The 18,648-nt window shown below is 40.1% G+C and overlaps 2 protein-coding genes across 2 annotated transcripts in view; one reads left to right on the top strand and one right to left on the bottom strand.

The window, feature by feature from the left end:
* The window catches only part of snx19b (sorting nexin 19b), a 38,956-nt gene extending 33,987 nt beyond the window's left edge, over positions 1–4,969 (bottom strand). Inside the window, exons 1-3 of the mRNA XM_034097123.1 lie at positions 4,896–4,969; positions 477–726; positions 203–397 (exon numbers count right to left, since the gene is read on the bottom strand). Of these exons, the coding sequence (XP_033953014.1) occupies positions 203–397; positions 477–726; positions 4,896–4,933 (483 nt within the window). The 5' untranslated portion in view covers positions 4,934–4,969. The remainder of the gene's footprint in view (positions 1–202; positions 398–476; positions 727–4,895) is intronic.
* Positions 1,061–18,250, top strand: LOC117457196 (L-amino-acid oxidase-like). Its single transcript, XM_034097124.2, has 8 exons — positions 1,061–1,145; positions 9,439–9,523; positions 9,900–10,114; positions 10,215–10,327; positions 11,091–11,292; positions 12,721–12,789; positions 12,878–13,014; positions 16,761–18,250. Exons 2-8 carry the CDS (start codon positions 9,493–9,495, stop codon positions 17,524–17,526), a joined length of 1,533 nt encoding a protein of 510 aa, XP_033953015.1. The 5' UTR covers positions 1,061–1,145; positions 9,439–9,492; the 3' UTR covers positions 17,527–18,250.
* Positions 18,251–18,648: the final 398 nt, after the last annotated feature.

Below are 18,648 nucleotides of genomic sequence, written 5' to 3'. Positions count from 1 at the left end.
ATCTGATCACAACGCGTTGATTATTTAAAATTGATTTGAAACACACATAACTAGTGATGTATCCGCAGGGAAGCCGCATAAAACCTGAATACCTAACTCTATTCATACATTGACAGTATCGACAGCATGTTAACCTCCTAAACATTTATCAAAATCAACCTAATCGTTTTTTTTCCAACAATGAGTTCTTGAATCAAATTACCTTCCTGTCGAGCTGTCCAGCACGTATTTTCAGCTCCATGGCCATAGAGATCATAGCCTCTTGAACCTCTGTTTCGAACCCACTCTCAGAGGACACAGTGGAGTACCAGGAGGTGACAAAGTCTCTGATGATTTTCCTCACAGTGTTGTAAATCTCCTGGTCCAATTTGTGCTCATCCTCCACAGTTGGTGGAACCTGAGATTTAGCGAGGACAAAGTGATAGGAGTGATAATACACCGTTGCCCAAAACACGGGAAGTAAAATTCACATGTACCTGTTCCATGGTGATGAACCTCTCCAGGTGAACCACACTGTTGGACTCCAGGACGGCCTGTGACCCGAGCCAGCCCCCGAGCACCACCAGCAGGCTGGTGAACACGCACAGCAGCCATATGTTGACCAGCAGGTGGAACAGCACCAGCCATGCCAACACAACACCAAAGCCCAACAAGCTCCTATGTCCTAACACCTCAGCCATGGCACTGCGGGGGTTAGTGTCCGGTTTGACACCCTCAATGGGAGATCTGGAGATCATTCATGCCAGAGCAACATGTCAAAAAACAATAGAGAATACAGATTATGTATAATATTAAAAACATAAGTAAGGCTAAAGAGAGTGACATCAAGTCATTTCTACTGACCCCTTTTCCTCAAACTAGTTTTCATGAATTATGAGAATAGTGTTGCCTATGTGAGTGACCCACACAGTGTGTGATCACAATTTTATGTCTATATTTAATATCATTTTAGAAACCTGTTTAACAATGGACAGCAGGGGGCAGTAGATGGCAGGGTAACACTGCCGTAAAGGGGTTTGTTGTGATTTGCGCCTGCCGTAAACGGACTGATGTGGAGACGGAGCTGCCGTTGGCTTGCCATTCTGGCAAGACCCGCCAAACGAGCAGCTAAGAATTTGGTTGTTCATCATTTCTCCTGTTTTCAGGTCAGTTTTGTGTACATGTGTGACCCGCTAGGGCTGTGCGATTATGGCAAAATCACGATTATTTGGGTCAATAATTGATATCACGATTATTTTGACGATTATTCATTGACCATTTATTGAACTTTAAAACAAATAATATTTTACCAATAAACAAGATCAACAAATATGTTGGAGCGCACTTCCAAAACCATACTAAACATATATTATTAATATGATAAATAAAAATAAATTAGACCAAAATAAATTAAATCAAATATGATGCAGTGCACTGTCACAACCTACTGAAAACTCCTTAACATATAGCCAACATTTTTGTAAAACATATTTAACATATTCCACTCAGTTAAACGTTGAAGGCTGGCCAACCGTCATGGTCCAGATTCTCCAGAAGTAACAGGAGGGCTGCTCATGTCATCTCTTAAAGATTTTTTGCAAGAAACACCAGCTAGACCATAGGTTTGTTGTGGTAGCAAAGTAGTCAGCTGAAGCCACATCTCTCTCAACTTCCCCACGGCATTTATCATATAGTGCAGGCAGCGCAGACCTGCTGAAATAATACCGAGACGGCATCGCGTAACGCTTGTCCAACGTGTTGACAAGTTGCTTAAAGCGCTAACTGGGCACATATCTTTAGCGATGTGAAATGTAATGGAAAAGTACTTGCAAATAGTGGAAATAGTTTTACCCTTCTTTTTAACGAGTTGCTGCTCTTGTTCTGACATCTTCGCTCGCACTGAACACTCACAACACATGTCACTCCCACGTGGCCGAGTGGGCTTTTAGGGAGGGGCGAAAGCGCACCCAGCAAAATAATCGTATTTTGTCAATTATGCTGTTCATAATCGTCGAAAGCCATAATCGTAATCGCGATTAAAATATGATTAATTGCACAGCCCTATGACCCGCTCTATCGAAATCAGTCGGAAGTCGCAACGGCTCATTTCAAAATAAACGTGGATTTACGTAAAAAACAATTTTTTCGGGGTTCGGGTGTTTTGTTTGATTTTAAACAAACAAAGTCTTGCCTTTCAGAATATGAAACTTTTATGTCCAAAATCACACAATAAATACATTTTTGAAGCTTGTAAAGGGACGAAGACAGGCACCTCTCACTCGCAATCTGCTCTTCCGCAGCGCCGCCCCCCTCCCTCCGGCTGAAATTATGAATGTAAGAGTATAGTAATCATAGATAACACGGCAGGGTCCCTTACAGTTTGTTTTCATCTGATTTCAATTAAACAAAGTCTTGGCTTTCAGAATATTAAACTTGTTTCGGCAAATTCAGATGATAAATACAACTTTGAAGCTTGTAACGGCATAATTACAAGCGGAGAACGGAGTAACTTAACGTCACAGCAGGCATAACAACAGCCGGTGTTTCTCGTGAGTGTTTTCCCCGGGAAACAAACACAATCACACAAACGTAAAATGACACAAACACACACCCACACACACGTATACACACACACACACTCGCAAGCTTCCCCTCCAAACGAAAATATCTTCCCTCCGTAGTATTTTGATCATTTGCTCCACTAATAATCAATCAGATCGATGGATTCCAGAGAAGAGAAAACTTTGAAGGCCTTTTTCTCAAAATGATGACTCTGTGACAGTCATTATATAATGTGACATATTTCGCTTAATATTTGGAGTAGAACAACAATCCTGATATTATTAGAAAGCTAGGAATATCCTCTTTCCAACAGTGTATACAACTCAAAATGTGTCTTCGGGTCAATGCGACTGATTTCGATGGAGCAGGTCACATATTGTCACAAGTGTTATAAGAATCCACGGTAGTGTTGTGTCACGATGTCCTAGTGTTTGAAGTGGTGTTTGGACGTTATTTATTGTTTCAATGCTGCGTAGGAGACTGCCTCGTGGTTGCTGTGTGTGCGTGTGTGTAATGGCGGTCACTATTTTAATGTAGCATAACTGAACTTTGATCAAAGTCAATGCAAGTAAATGTAATTGTTTACAGCTCCTATACATTTTGTACTTACATATTTTCCGGGTTTATATCCTAAGTATTTTGTGTGTGTGTTTTGTATTATCTGTATGTGTTCTATGGTCAGAGTTAATACATAAATGCTTGTTGACTGCTAATGCTAGCACAGATTAGTTTCTGATGCTTTACCTGGGAAGGTATTTTAAAGGGTTTGATTACAAAATCAATATCTGAATAGAGAAATTCTTATTTTAAGTCATGGTGTTTATTTCAAATATATTGAAGACATGAATATATATAGACAAGTGTTTATATTGAAGACAGAAAATGGCATTAACAATTGTGTGTGTGTGTTGTGTCAAATGGTTAAGGGCATTAACAATTGTTTGTGCCAAATGAATAATAAATTCTGGCAAGACCCGCCAAACGAGCAGCTAAGAATGTGGTTGTTCATCATTTCTCCTGTTTTGCAGGAATACTATCTGTCATCGCGCCCTGCATAGCGGGGCCTGTTACACCTACAAATGGCAGGTTTTAAGTTATTTTCCTTAAACCACAGAAACCAACTACTGCTCATGCTTGATATTTTAAAGGATCGTTTTATTAAAGACAAATTTAGCTAAGACATCACTGGTATGCAATATGTACCTAGTTAAATGTAGCCAACATATTGCCAGTTATACTGGCTTCCTTCTTTGTTTGACAAGAGAAATGCTGTAACAAGACTCCGTAAGTATCTCTGTGCAATATATAATTGTACCTCTGTTATCTAGCTTCTACCACACTACATTCTACATGTTACACTTTATTTTATAAATGCTGCTGCTGCTGCTACTTTTCTACCCGAATGTGTACTTTGTAAATTGAAATAATCTTTATTATGAATGTGTTTTATAAATTGTAATAACAGTTGATTTTTCATTTAACATGTTATGCGAATGTCTTGTCAATACCTCGTACACACTTACCAGTCATTCGGTTGGCCTCATTGATCATAAATAACTAATTTAAATGGAAAGCCTTTGCAAAGCCAAAACTAAATAAATTGTGCACATATTGATGATAGCTGTCTCGGCAGCTAATGTGTATTAGCTTGACTATACATTAGCACAACCTGTATTTGGCACACATTTATTATTTTTAGACTGTATTTATCATTTATTATAACGCCACCATTTACCTAACGTGTCTGAATTAGTATAGTCCTATCGCTATCATGTTGGTTGATAAAACGCGCCACCAAAGTCCACTTACATATTTGACCATTTACTCGGTGTTTCTGGCATGGCGTATACGTCGGGAAAACATGTTTTTTAACTGATTTGGCTCCATTATATGCAATAGAAGAACGTAACTGCACACAGATGTTTCGACATGGAACAATATATTTCCAAATGATATCTATGTTGCGATTAATTTGACGTTGTAATCCTGCTCCGTCCATTGGTGTTAATGCATTACTAGTGGAACAGGACTCGATGTAAGGCGGGGCGTTATAAATCAAAATCAAATACAACTATGCCTTTTTTTTGTGCTGAATGCATGCCGAAACGAAAAAAAGATTATGAGCATTTGTTTGAGGTCTGTAGTAATGTCGTTTAAAGTGTGCCTTATTGCCAATAATCATGACTACCTTAAATTGGTACATGTGTGTCTTGAGTTTGGCTAGGACCCAGCTAGCTAACGTTACAACTTTGCAGAGCACATCGCAGGCACAGTGTAAAGTCCTGCTTAATGAAGCGTCATCCTTTCCGAGATAAATCTGTCCATAGCTATCAATAAAATAAATATTAACAAACCTGCACGAGCTGTCATGGCACGGGATGTGAGGTCTCATGAGCGTGATGACAACTGCTTCTCTGGTTTGTTTACTTCCCGTATCATGACGTAATGTTAGAATGAAAAAAGCCTCCCCGTTGCTCCAAACCAGGGGTGTCAAACTCAAGGCCCGGGGGCCAAATTCGGCCCGCGACTTCATTTTATGTGGCCCCACAAGAACTTGCAAAAAATATGATGTGTTTATTATATGGTTACATGCTACTTTACGGAGGCACGTTGCCCATAAACTCCATGTCCCACAATGCATCTCAAATTTGACTTTTTTCTCAGAATTTGGCTTTTCTTTTTAAATCATTTTGTGACATTCTCACTGAAGAGACTTACAATTATTTGCCCTAGACTTCTGCTTTCAGACGTAGTTAATTATGAAGGTATTACCCTATCCGATAATAATCCAATGCAGAGCCAATAATGTAATATGATACATTATTTTATATACGTTACATATTTATATATGTATTGTTATATAGTCTCAAAGTTTAAAAAGATAAATGACAGATAGTTGTGTTGACATTCAACAACTACAGCTCCCATGATGCTTTGTTGGCGGCTGAGGTTCATGGGATATGTTGTTCAATTGTAAAAAAAAAAAATGTCATCACTGTACAAGTCAGTTTTGAAAAAAACATCCGGTCATAAAGGCTTTTTTCATCTTTTACCAGCTTTGATAACCACATTAATGCATCCATACATATAATATATTATTCTGAAATGGGCCAATTTGCATAATGAGTACTTTTACCTTTGGTACTTTACGTATATATATATATGTGTGTACTTTTACTTGAGGAACATTTTGATTGCACGACTTTTACTTGTAACTGAGCCCCCTTGGTATGGCATTCAATAACTACCATGAAGAGTATAAAAGAATAAACCAGTCACATATGCAGGAAAAAAACTAAGACCTCTACCCAGCGGCGGACTGGCAATTGGGAATACCGGGAGTTTCCCCGGTGGGCTGGTGCTGTGTGTGGGCCGGAGGGCCAAAAAATAATACAAAAAAAAGTGAATAAAAAAAAATAAATTATTTTTTGCCTAAATCCTACCGGCCCACATTTGTAAGTGTTCCAGCCACTACCTTTTTTTTTTTTGATTACCTAAATCCTACCGGCCCACATTTGTAAGTGTTCCGGCCCAGCCCAGCACAGTGGGGTGTGGCCAGGGTTGGGTTGTAATGGAATACATGTAACGGTGTTACGTAATCAGAATACAAAAATCAAGTAACTGTATTCAGCTCGCGTTACATTTGAAAAACGAGTAATCTGATTACAGTTACTTTCGTAAACCTGAAGTGAATACATTTTTATTGGTGGAAAGATTTCCTCACAACATTTAATATTCATTACTAAAGGTACAGCCGAATCATCACAACGCACAAAACCGCGCAGATGGACCAAAGGGGAGCGTTTGAAAAAAATGTGCGGGTCCGCTCAGTGAAACAATAACAACGTAACATGGAGGAACAAAAGTCTGCGTTTAAATCGTGTGTGTGTGTGTGTGTGTGTGTGTGTGTGTGTGTGTGTGTGTGTGTGTGTGGTTAAAAGTTAAACACATCAGCCACACCGCTCTTTAACCTTTCTAACGATTCTGAAGATAAACACAGTGAAGGCGATGCGTGAAAGGCACTGCACCCTCCCGCTGCCTCCTGGTGCTGCAGATATTTCATGAAGTGAAGGAGGTTTTCCTTCTATAAAACAGATACTGTGAGTGTCACAGACATGAATACATAGATCAAGGCAGACTGGTGCACACACTCTCCTGTTTTGCCAATCCGGTGCTTAAACAAATATAGCTCTACACCCCTGGCCGAAATGTCCTTAAAATGAAGTCCGAGTTCGACATTTTAATTCATGTATGTTTAAACATGCATTATCATCTCACTTTCAACTGGTCTGTACTTGTTATTAATGAAACTGATATTGATGAAACTGATTTGCTTGACTGTCTCAAATTGTAATGATTGTATGCATTGCTTGAATTGTACTTAACAGACTGTATGTGGTTTGTCTTGGGTGTCATGTTTTGCATTTTGTCTTTTTGTTTATGTATGTCTGTAAGTTGTTGCTGTTGTCGGGACCCCCTTGAAAACGAGATGGTGCATCTCAAGGGGTTTATCCCAATCAATAAAAATGTCTATATATGTCCTGCCAACACTGGCAGGACAAAAGGCGACACGCCCTTTCTAAGCCATGTCCTCACATCCCAAGCTGCATCCCCAAAAAGTGTATTATGTTGTTACAACAGGGTTCAGGGGGAGTGGCTGTACGGCTGTACCCGTAGGATAGAAAAGGGGGAAGTGCCGTCTGACTCAGAGGTCGCGCGGCTGTGGAGAAGAATGTGTTGCCCACATTCTGTTACTGAGTTTAGGCTAGTTAGTTTATTGTTTTGGGTGCAGTCACTTTTGCCTCCACTTGCTGTTCAAATAAATGTTGAAAGAAAAAGTTAATCTGTTTACAGTTCTGTTTTATATGGGTGTTGAAGAAGAAGATTTGGGAGGGATGAAACCCTCTTTAATGGTCACACATGCAGAGCACACACAGTGAAATGTGTTCTCTGCATTTAACCCATCCTAGTACCAAGAGTCTAGTACTAGGAGCAGTGGGCAGCTATTGCACAGCGCCCGGGGAGCAATGGGAGTGAGGGGGGAAGGGGGATGTCTGGTGCCTTGCTCAAGGGCACCACGGCAGGAGGTGAACTGGAACCTCTCCAAGTAGAAGTCCACACTCCAAATAGGTCTGGTCGGGGACTTGAACCGGCGACCCTACGGCTCACAGTCCAAGCCCCGACTGACTGCCATAGATGTAGTCCCTAATTTTGCTCTCAAAATGGACCAGATTGATGCATTTAACGTCAACATTTAAAAAAAAATCTTCCCGGGGGAGCTTATCCCCGGACCCCCCTAGAGGAGGTGTGGTCCACCACTTGCCCACACCCCCTGTTAAATTGTCTCATCCACATTGAGGATGCTTCCTACGCCCATGTTTTATTCCATGTGTCAAGTGAGGCAAATTGGGTCAAAATGTTATTGCAACAATGATCTGTTAACATTAAAATCACTAAATATATGCTGTAACTATTTTGCTCTAGGCAACTCAAGGGCTCAAGTAATGTGATTGCTATATGAATAATTGTCCAAAATAACATCAAATGCATAGGGTTTTTTGTTAAGTAACATACTTTCGTCGCCGGCCGGACAATACATGCCGCGCATTAAGTGGGCCTGTCTGTCAATTAATCCCCGGGCCACTTTTTCCCCCCAGTCCGCCCCTGCCTCTACCCTAATGGACCAAGCCTCTGATGATGATGAAGAAAATTAGGGATTAAGTCCCTAAACATTAATGATATGTTATACCTGCAGTTTGTAGAGCAGCATGAACTGATGAAGTTACATTTAAACTGTAAATATAAGGGAAAATAAGTATCCTGTAAGTCATAATGACAAACTATCTGAAATATGATGACAGCACGAGCTTCATTAGGCAAGGTGTCTGTCTCCGAGGCTTCAACTGGACTTGTATGTCTTATATCTATTTGCAAAAGTAAAAGAATGAGGAAATATTTGTATTAAAAGGGACAAAAGTCCTTTTGAATAAAATATTTCCTCGTTCTTTTACTTTTGTCACTTTCAATTTACATAACAGTAGTTTTTCTGCCTGCATAAACTTTGAACACAAAACCATTTCAATGTCAGCTGCTTCTGTCTGGAAAATAAAACTTGGTTTCTTTTTTTCTTTTTCTTGCTTTTGCTTTTTTTCCTACAGCCTATAAAAACTGTTTATTTGCCATTCTCTGCTGACGGATTAAGATTAAGTTAGATGAGTGCTTTAATCTGGCAAAAATACTACACAGGTAAGAACTTAAATCAATTTGAATGTATTATTTGTAATGGCAAAAAAAATTGCGTTCTTAAGTTTAAATTAAGTTTCACATTTTTAGATACCAGTACATTTTCACTTTCAGGTCAGATATTAAGTGAAGATGGAGGAAATGAGGTATGCTAGGGACTAGTATACCCTCACTAATCTGATTTGTTCAGTGTGGTTGACTCTTGAGCCGGTGTGGGAACATTTTTCTGGAAGACCTGAGGAGCCACTCAGTCCCTCATTAGAATTGCGTTGTGTGGGATTTCACACATACCACGCGTCCGGGTTTTCCAGGCTTTTTATGGACGGAGAGACAAAGACTAGAAAGTTGAGTTTTAGCAGGGACTCAGTCATTTCTCCTCAGTCATGCATAGGCTTATGACAACCTACAAGACATTACCTTTGTCAAAGGTGAGTGGAACACAGAGATAGTCCTGTCTGAACTAGGAGAATTTCTCACCCATTTAAGATGATTTGCGTATGAGATGATCGGAGAAGAATCTAGAATTCTCTAAGAAAAAAACAGTTTCAAGTGAACACATTTATACTACTACTATGAGATTTGTATCTAGTAATTGCTTTGACAGTACTTCCTGAACATTTATCCACTTAACTTGCAACATGTCGTCTTTGTTAGGCTTCCTCTAATAGTGTCAGTATCCGAAGGAAGAAGTGGAGTACCATTCTCAAGATGATCCCTCACATGGCACTGTGTAAATTATGTAAGTACTAATTAAACTGCTATTACATTACATTAATAGTGTATTGTATATATTTTACAATTATTATTTGCCATGGATTTAATCATTGAATCTGCATCTTGAAAGTGAGATATTTTGCCAAACAGGTGGATTATTGTGAAGGTGCAATAGGAATCAATGATTGGTCATACATCCTTAGTTCTGCTAGAGCTGTGCTGTGTGTTGTGTTTATGAGCTCAGGATTAAGGAAAGGAAACTGGAAGTTGGACGCTTTGTTTATTTTTTCAGTGCAAGCTATTAAATTCTGACTTTTACAGCATGGAAGTATTGTTCCATTTCTGAATTTGCCTCATGATTTTTGGAATTCACTTGAATTCACGGTTTATTGTTCCATCAGTTCCTCTGGTTCTCATCGGGCTTGTGGTGTTCGCTGTGAGTGGGATATTTGGAGACCCTATATATGAGTGCCTACAAGACACAGACTACAGTGAGCTGCTGGACATTGTGGATAAAGGCCTGCCTCCCACTAAGACACCTCGTCACATAGCAATCGTCGGCGGGGGCATCGCTGGACTGACTGCTGCAAAGATCTTAGAAGATGCCGGACATATGGTAAAACAAAGACATTTTTCCGAGGGGATAGCCTGGTGATGATACCTGGAATATGGGTTGAGAAGATGTGTATTCAATAGTTGTTTATGTGGACCAAAAGGTGACCATAATAGAAGCCAGTAACCGTATTGGAGGACGTGTGGAGACCTTCAGGAATAATAGAGAGGGCTGGTATGCAGAAATTGGCGCCATGAGGATCCCCAGCTTTCATAAGTGAGTACAGTGATGACCGGGGCGTGTCTTACAACTATCTGGCACGCCATAACTTGATAGTGACATATAAATGTTGAAGGCACTTTGTTTCATCAGCAAAAGACTTAACACTAACACTAACCCTAACCCACTATCCGCAACAATATAGATAACATATGTAATTCATATTTGCAATTACTCTCCGCTAAAGAAAAATATCAAGCAAGTGTCAACTATGATAAAGTTATACTTTACTTAAAAAAATATGTTATATTAAATGTTTGTATAATTTTTCTTTGAGTAACTTTTTTTATGGTTCAATTTAAGCCCACCACACAAAGGTTAAGTTCTCAAGAAGAACCTACTTTAGTACCTTACTCAAGTACACGTGTAATACTCATCATTTATACTTTGTCCTCGCTAAATCTCAAACTTCAAAATGAAATTATTTTGAATTCACTAGATTTACTTAACATCTGTCAATATCTAATGTATGGTTATTTATAATTTCCTGATAGCTAATAAGTTGTTGATGAATGGATTCTGGTCTGGAATACGATGAATGGATAGACTTTATCATGACGTTTCTGTGCAACCTCTGAAAACCTTCTGTGAAATCCACCTTCCCCACTGTATACACGCATCCAATTAGAAGCTTTTAAAATGGCGGACAAATAACTATATGTTCTATGTACTTCATCTACAACTGATCTTGCCACAAAATAATAATGTTAAAATTGTCTTACAAGTACAACATATTTAATATGAAGTATCTATTCCACAGAATCCTGCTTTCCTTTGTCTCCAAATTACACATTTCACTTAACCCCTTCATCCAAGACGACATCAACACCTACTATTTGATCAATGGAGTGCTGCAGAAGACCACTGCTGTGGAAAACAACCCTGGTGTGCTCAACTATAGCTTGAATGAAAGTGAGAGGGGGAAGTCCGCTGCTCAACTCTTCAGTGAGGCACTCTGGAAGGTTTGTACACATCCCAACCCTAAACTCATCGTTACTACCTTTCAGGGGCGCAGTAAGGGGATGAAAAGTTAGGACGATTCTAAGGGCCCGTGACTGACAGGGGCCCCAAACATTTTTGGAACATTAAGAAAAACAGTTTAAGTCACCTTTCATCAATCATCAACAATTAACATTGATATAACGTTAAATTGGTAATGTACTCACTAAACTTACGATTCATTTCACTTTTTTTCTTCCAAAAGTTAATTATCCAAAGCCTCTGTACACCCCCCTCTATTTACATGTAATGGTTTGGTCCTGCCTCCAAACGCTGTGCGGCACCCGGCGGCACCGCACTTTCTGGCAGAGAGTGCGAGCATGTGAGGAGGGATGCTAGTACTTACATGTGTACGATGTCTCAACGACTAACAAAGTCAGGCTTTCAAAAAAGAAAAGAAAGGAGAGAAAGACAAGAGAGAGGGACTGAAGGGCGACAGTATGTCACCCAGTTTTTCAAAAGAAAAGGTGGGTGTGGTCCATGAGTGGTGGAAATGAGTCTGGTAGCTAAGCTTAGCCCATTGTAAATAATAATTGTAATGTTTTGCAGACATTAAGTAGCCTACTGTTAATATATTCACAGAAAATGCAGAGGTTTTTCATTTCACTCCTCTTTTAGCTGACATTTAATAAATGCAGGTACGTTTTTAGCAGCTATGCATACTAAATCAGTTGCCCCCCCCCCCTGGTGCCAAGACCAACAGATCCATATTTAGGCTTAGCAGCCCTGTCCCAGCCCTGTCCCCCCATAAGACTTTGCAGTCTTGCCATGCTGTCCATTGAAAGCCAGTTGGCTAGAAAGCTGGACTTCAAGGACTTGATCAGTGACTGCCTGTAAGAAGGCTAGGCGCTGGGCTCTTGGTGAGTAAGGCTGAACAAGGGCTCGTATTAATAACTATTTTATAAATGATAATATTGGTGTTAATGTTCACTTTATTTTAATTTAAGAGGTCATGAATGTTCCATTAAAAAATGTCATTAAAAAGGCATGTACACCATAAAAGATGACTATTGAGGTCTATTGTCAGGAATGTTAGTGTTATATCAAATAATGAATTCTACTGCAGCAGAATGTTGCACGTCTGCACAGTGTTATATTTTCACCGCTGAGTGTCAGTAAATATTGTGCGGTTAGTATTGGACTACAAGATAGATGCAAGCCTGTACAGGTAGAGTTATTTAAAGCATAAATGGGTTGGTTGGGTTCTGGAGGTGTGGTTACAGCATTGTGCTTGGTTGGCGTGGCCTGGGCCTGGTGGTGGGGCCCAATGTGATATCTTTTCATGGGGCCCAAAATCCCTGGCGGCCCCCCTGCTACCTTTGGACACATTTGTTTTTTTAATTGCACGACGACATTAATGTGTTTTTTTCACTATTTAAATCCGTGCATAGGTTGAGCATGACCTCAATGCCATTGGCTGCAGTGCCATGTTGGATAAATATGATTCCTACACAACAAAGGTAAAGATGATTCATTTTGACATTGTCACATATGCCACAGTTTGAATCTGAATGAAAAATCACATGAGACATTTCCCATTACTGACAGGAATATCTGGTGAAGGAGGGCAACCTGAGTCCTGGAGCCTTGAGGATGATCGGGGACATCCTGAATGAAAGCAGCCTCTTCTACACATCATTCATAGAGATGCTCTACATACAGTCCGACATCACTGACAACACTGAGTGAGAACTAATAATGTTACAGTTTTCAGACTTAGCATTGGCTCACCGGTGGTTGTTAGACGGAGTAGAGCATCTCAGCAGGAGCCGGAATAGCTTTGTTCAGGGTCCCTCAAGGATGCCATTTATATACTATCCCCTTTTAGGTATGAACTTGTAGTGTCATGGCCTGGCTCTTGGCCATAGCAAAAAGTGTCGGAAGGAAAAGAATATGTATAGGAAAAGGTGTTTATTTGGCAAAACTCAATGTGGCCAAAAAAACAAACAAAAGGGCAAGGCAAAAAAGAATAAGCGACGCTGCTCTCCGAGGTCCGGTCCTCTGGGGGGAGAGCGATCGAGGCTCTGGCTCAGGCCTCTTAATCAGGTGTCCTCAATCAGTGAATCAGGTGTTCTCAATCAGTGTGGGCACAAGCAGAGGAGGAACATAAAAGGGCCATACACACCACAGGAGACCTCAAAGCAGGGGTCGTCACAGTAGCTATACAATGAATTATCTTCTCAATATGCACCTCCCCTCTGCTTTTTACTGCTTTGCTTTATAGTGAGTTTAAGCTGATTGGAAATAAATGAACCAAATTAAACAGTAACAGCAAAAGTTAATGTATAAACAATACAATGTGCTGGAATACAGAGGTGGGAGAAGTACTCAGATATTGAACTTGAGTAAAAGTAGAAGTACCAGAGTGTAGGAATACTCTGATACAAGTAAAAGTTTTCAAAATGTTGCTCGAGTAAAAGTACAAAAGTATCAGCATCAAAATATACTTAACGCTTGTGTTGTGTTCAAAATAGGGGTGTTGAAAATAATCGTTTCTACGATGCATTGCGATGCGGACGTGGACGATTCGGTCTCGATGCAGTGACGGAAGATAATTGGTTATAGAGTAGTAACGTTGCTTCCTGATTTTCCGGCCGCGGCTTTACTATGACGTCACTTTAATATCAAATCGGTCGGTGACGCAGCGATCAGGGAACATACGTGACAGCGGCACAGCAACACCGAACACCGAGCAGTCTGCTTTATCCACCAACACAAGAACACCAGTTCAGAATCCACAGCAGAAAGACCCGCTCTGAATCACTCCGTGTTGCTGCGGCTCAGAGACACAGACAGGGATTTATGTTTTTCAAAAATAATCGCGTTACAATCATGTCAGGTTTTTGGTGGATTTAATTAAGTCTTGGATTGCAAAGTATGAATGTCCTCTAGCAATTTTCAGACGATAAATACGTGTTTGTGAAGGCAGGAGGAAAAAAGCTTCCGCGATCACCGTCTCCTCCGTTCCTCCAAGCCACGCCCCCTCTCTGAAAATAATGAGTGACAGGCTGATAGTGACCCGACAGAAACTTTATTATTCACTTAATCACTGAGATATAATGAAGCTAGTCTCATACATTCATGGGATGTATGCAACAGTAAGACAGAGAATGTGAGTGTGTACCCACATGCACTATTTTAGTTTGTTTATGCTGTTGTAAATACTCCTGTTGTCTGCTGTGTTCAGACTCAAGTCCTGTGTGTGATGCCTCATTCAGGACATTCAGTGTCCTTTTTTAACAGAAGGACGTGGCTAGAAGCTGCAGCTAGACTGCAGAAGCATTATTTTTTCTGTTTTTGAGGATGGAACAACTTCACACACGGAGGCTAGACCTATACAATTCATTTATTTTGGTTTATAAATTAATGTCAAGACATTTATGTTATTGATTTTCTGAAGCACTTTCTAAATAATAAAAAGAGAGTTCATATGTATTTACTGCATGTATGCATTGATGAAAAATAAGCCATGTGCAGTAATATAGAAAATTGAGGATGCAACGCATTGGTATGAATCGTGATGCACCGTGATGCACCGGGATATCGAACCGAATCGAATCGTTGACAGGATAATCGTAATCGAATCGAATCGTGAGACCAGTGAAGATGCACAGCCCTAGTTCAAAAGCTGTTACCGTTCATGGTGTTCGCGGGTCAATTTTGACCCAGGATTTATTTCAGTCCAAAACGCAAAAAAAGAATGACTATCATCCAATATTGTTTTAACTACATCATAACTAACTTATTATGCATTGTTTGTTTGTAGCCTTTATTTAACCAGGTGAAGCCCCTTGAGATCAAAAGATCTCTTTTTCAAGGGTGACCTGCAGCGCATTGGTTACACATGTAACATAAAAACAACAGAACAACAATAAGGACGACATACAACATAAATTACAGGGTACAGTTTACAAACTCTATTTACAGTGACAGGTACCATGAGTATCAAACAGCATGTCACCCAGCCGAGTTTTAAAATGATGCAGGGGAACCAAAGTTCTCAGTTTTAAAAAAAATTGAGAGTGTTCCAATTTAGTTGATCTGCACAACTAAAAGCTTTCTTCCCTAAGACAGTCCTAGCACTTGACACATTTAATAAAACCACATCATGAGATCTCAGGCAATAAGTACTTTCAATTCGCAGAGAGATCAGAGAGCAGATATAAGATGGTAGTTTATCCAACATGGCTTTGGATGAACATGTACCAGTGACTGAGTCTCCGTACAGTAAGTGGAGGCAGACCTGCCTTGGCATACAGGGTACAGTGTAAGTGCTTTACAGTTAGTAACAAATCTCAGAGCACTGTGAGAGGCGGCATTTAACTTTTCCAGGCATTGGGCAGGTGCATTCATATAGATCATTCATAACCGTACAATCCTGTTGTAATTGTATTGTATTGTATGGACCCAAAACACATTACACCACATTATTGCACACGTGCATGTGCGTGTTCAGGTTCAAGTGTTAGTGTACATATTCTTTGAGAAAGGTGGAGTTCCCGTGGGGGGAGGGAGGCGGAGGGAGGGGAGACCAGGTGCATGTTGCGAAAAATTATTGTTACAGTGGATGAAGGGGGCGGGCTGGGGTGTCTAAAGTCAAAGATGAATCTTGATTGGGCCAAATTTGACCCCGGGTCACCGACAACAATGCTGCTGGGTCTTCCCAGACCCGAACACCAAAATATACACTTTTTTTTAGAGACCTTCAGACTTGGCTAAAATTGTCAACATCAGTTTTGTAGTGTTTATATAGCTGTTGTGGAGGATTTCATGAAGCCTTGTTCCGATAAAAAAAAACGTAGGTATTATATCATTTTAACTTGAAACGGGTCACGGGAGACCCGAACACAATATAAGGGAGGACCAAAAGTAAAAGTACTAAGTAGATTCATCATATTGGTCCATTTCAGAATAATATGTATTAAAGGTTTTGATTATAATTATTGATCATTAAAGTGTTCTCAAAGCTGGTAAAGGGGCAGCTAGTTTGAATGACTGTATACTGCAGGGTAGCTTGTGAATGTACTCCAGGTGGAACTAAAGTCTGATTTAAGTGGTGAATATCTCTCAAATCATTGATCAAAATCTGCAAAGTAACTAAAGGTGTTTTTGTTACATTTACTGCAGTAAAAGTACTCGATTTACCTCTGAGTTGTATAGGAGCAGAAGTACAAAGTTGCATGAAATGGAAATACTCAAGTAAAGCACAAGTATCTCAAAATGTTACTTAAGTACAGTACTTGAGTACATCTACTTGGTTACTTCTCTCCTCTGCTGGAGTAAGCTATAATTTCCCCCAGACCTGAGGACACCTGTAGAATCAGGTGATAACTTTCTGTGAGTTGTCATTATGAGGGCATTTCATGAATTAAAATATGTGTTATTGCAGCTTTAATGATGAACTGTGATTAAACATATTTATATTTCCCAGGTACTATGAAGTGACAAATGGTTTTGAACACCTGCCACAGGCTTTCCAACGGGTGTTAAATGCCACGGTCCTGCTGAACTCCAAGGTCAAGGTGATCAATCAAACAGGCAGCAGTAATGTGACAGTAACGTACCAGGACCGGGGCAACACAGGTTCCCTGATCAGCATGACAGCGGACTATGTCCTGGTTACCACCACAGCCAAGGCTGCCATCTTCATTGACTTCCAGCCGCCTCTCTCCAGGGACAAGATGGAGGCCCTGCGCTCGATTCATTACATCAGCTCCACCAAGGTGGTCCTCAGCTTCAGGGAGCGCTTCTGGGAGAAAGAGGGTATCAGAGGAGGGAAGAGTGTCACGGACCGGCCTTCTCGCTTCATCTACTACCCCAGCCACAGCTTCCCCGGCACCGCCGCAGGGGCCCTCCTGGCGTCCTACACCTGCTCCGACGACTCCACCCTCTTCCAAGGGATGAGCGAGGAGGATGTCATGGCTGTGGTCTTGGAAGACCTGGTGAAGATCCACGGAGAGGACATCAGGCCTCTGTGGACAGGGGGACTGGTGAAGAAGTGGGGCTTGGATCCTTACAGTTTGGGAGCCTTCGCCTTGTTCACACCCTACCAGAGACACTACGCCAGAGAACTGTTCCAGAGTGAGGGCCGCGTGCACTTTGCAGGAGAACACACAGCCGCGCCGCATGGCTGGATAGAGACTGCCATGAAGTCTGCACTCAGGGCAGCTAAAAATATTAATGGCCTAACAGTTTAGTTTTATGTGTAGCATATATTTAGCTTACATTTCTTCCTTAATGATCAATCTTATAGGATGTGCCTGTTGTGTTGATTAAGCAGTATAACTTGTAAACACTGATGTATAAGTGTGTATCCACCTGATATGATGTCAGGTACATTTGAGATACATCTTTTGATCAGCAGTATAAGGTCTTTCTATTGGCAAGTCCAACATTTGCATGAATACGGTTAAATTGTTATCCTGTACAAGGCTTTAGACTGTAACGGAACGTGGTGGAACTACATTTTTAGTGGTGAATGTTCGGGATTTGAAACAAAACTACTTAGTTAGATTGAAGCAGGTTTCGAAATATAGCATGGTTTTGGTTAAAATATGTTCTTTGGGTCCCTTAAGTTATGTATATGTTAAGTTTATTATATTATCTAATAATAATAACAATGGCCACCTGAGTTTGGTGGGGCTTTACTAATGCATGGTCTATGTGTTTTAGAGAATATTTAATCATTTTATTACTGAATTAGAGCTGAAAGTTAACTCTGTTTTCAGTCAACTTTTAAATTGTCTAACTCAAATATGAAAGTAAAAAAAGTCAGTGAAATTTTAAATTTCCCCCGAAACAACGTTTTAAATGCACAAAAATCAAAGAGCAGATGTTTGGCATGTTGTTTGAACGGTGACTCAAGGATTCATTTGTTTATTTATTTTCTAATTAGTTGAAATAGCTACATTTGCATTTGTTCTGGAAAACCTTAACAATAATAAATGTTGTTCCTGTAACAATTTTGTTTGAAATGTTTTATTTCATTTAAGCTACTTTGTATACTGTATTTCAGTTATTCATAATTTTACTTTAGGCTGAAGAAATTAAAACGTTTTTTTGAATAAAGTACTTTACATGTAAATAAAATGTGTAAATACGTTAACGCAAAAAAAAGTAACGCCACTAATTATTTTAACGCGATTAACGCATGTGTATTTTTTTTCCTCGTCCGCCCCGTAGTTTCAGAGCGCATCGAGTTTAAAATACCATCTACAAGCTGATGCTGCAACCCAGTCTCATGGCATTTCGTGTTCACCAACACGATTTTTAATCTATTGATTCGTGTTCACCAACACGATTTTCCCCTTTTTTTCGTG

This window comes from Pseudochaenichthys georgianus, chromosome 13, assembly GCF_902827115.2.
Source record: "Pseudochaenichthys georgianus chromosome 13, fPseGeo1.2, whole genome shotgun sequence".
NCBI lineage: Eukaryota > Metazoa > Chordata > Actinopteri > Perciformes > Channichthyidae > Pseudochaenichthys > Pseudochaenichthys georgianus.
The sequence above is the reverse complement of the archived record's forward strand: the minus strand, read 5'-3'. Positions and strand labels throughout refer to the sequence as shown.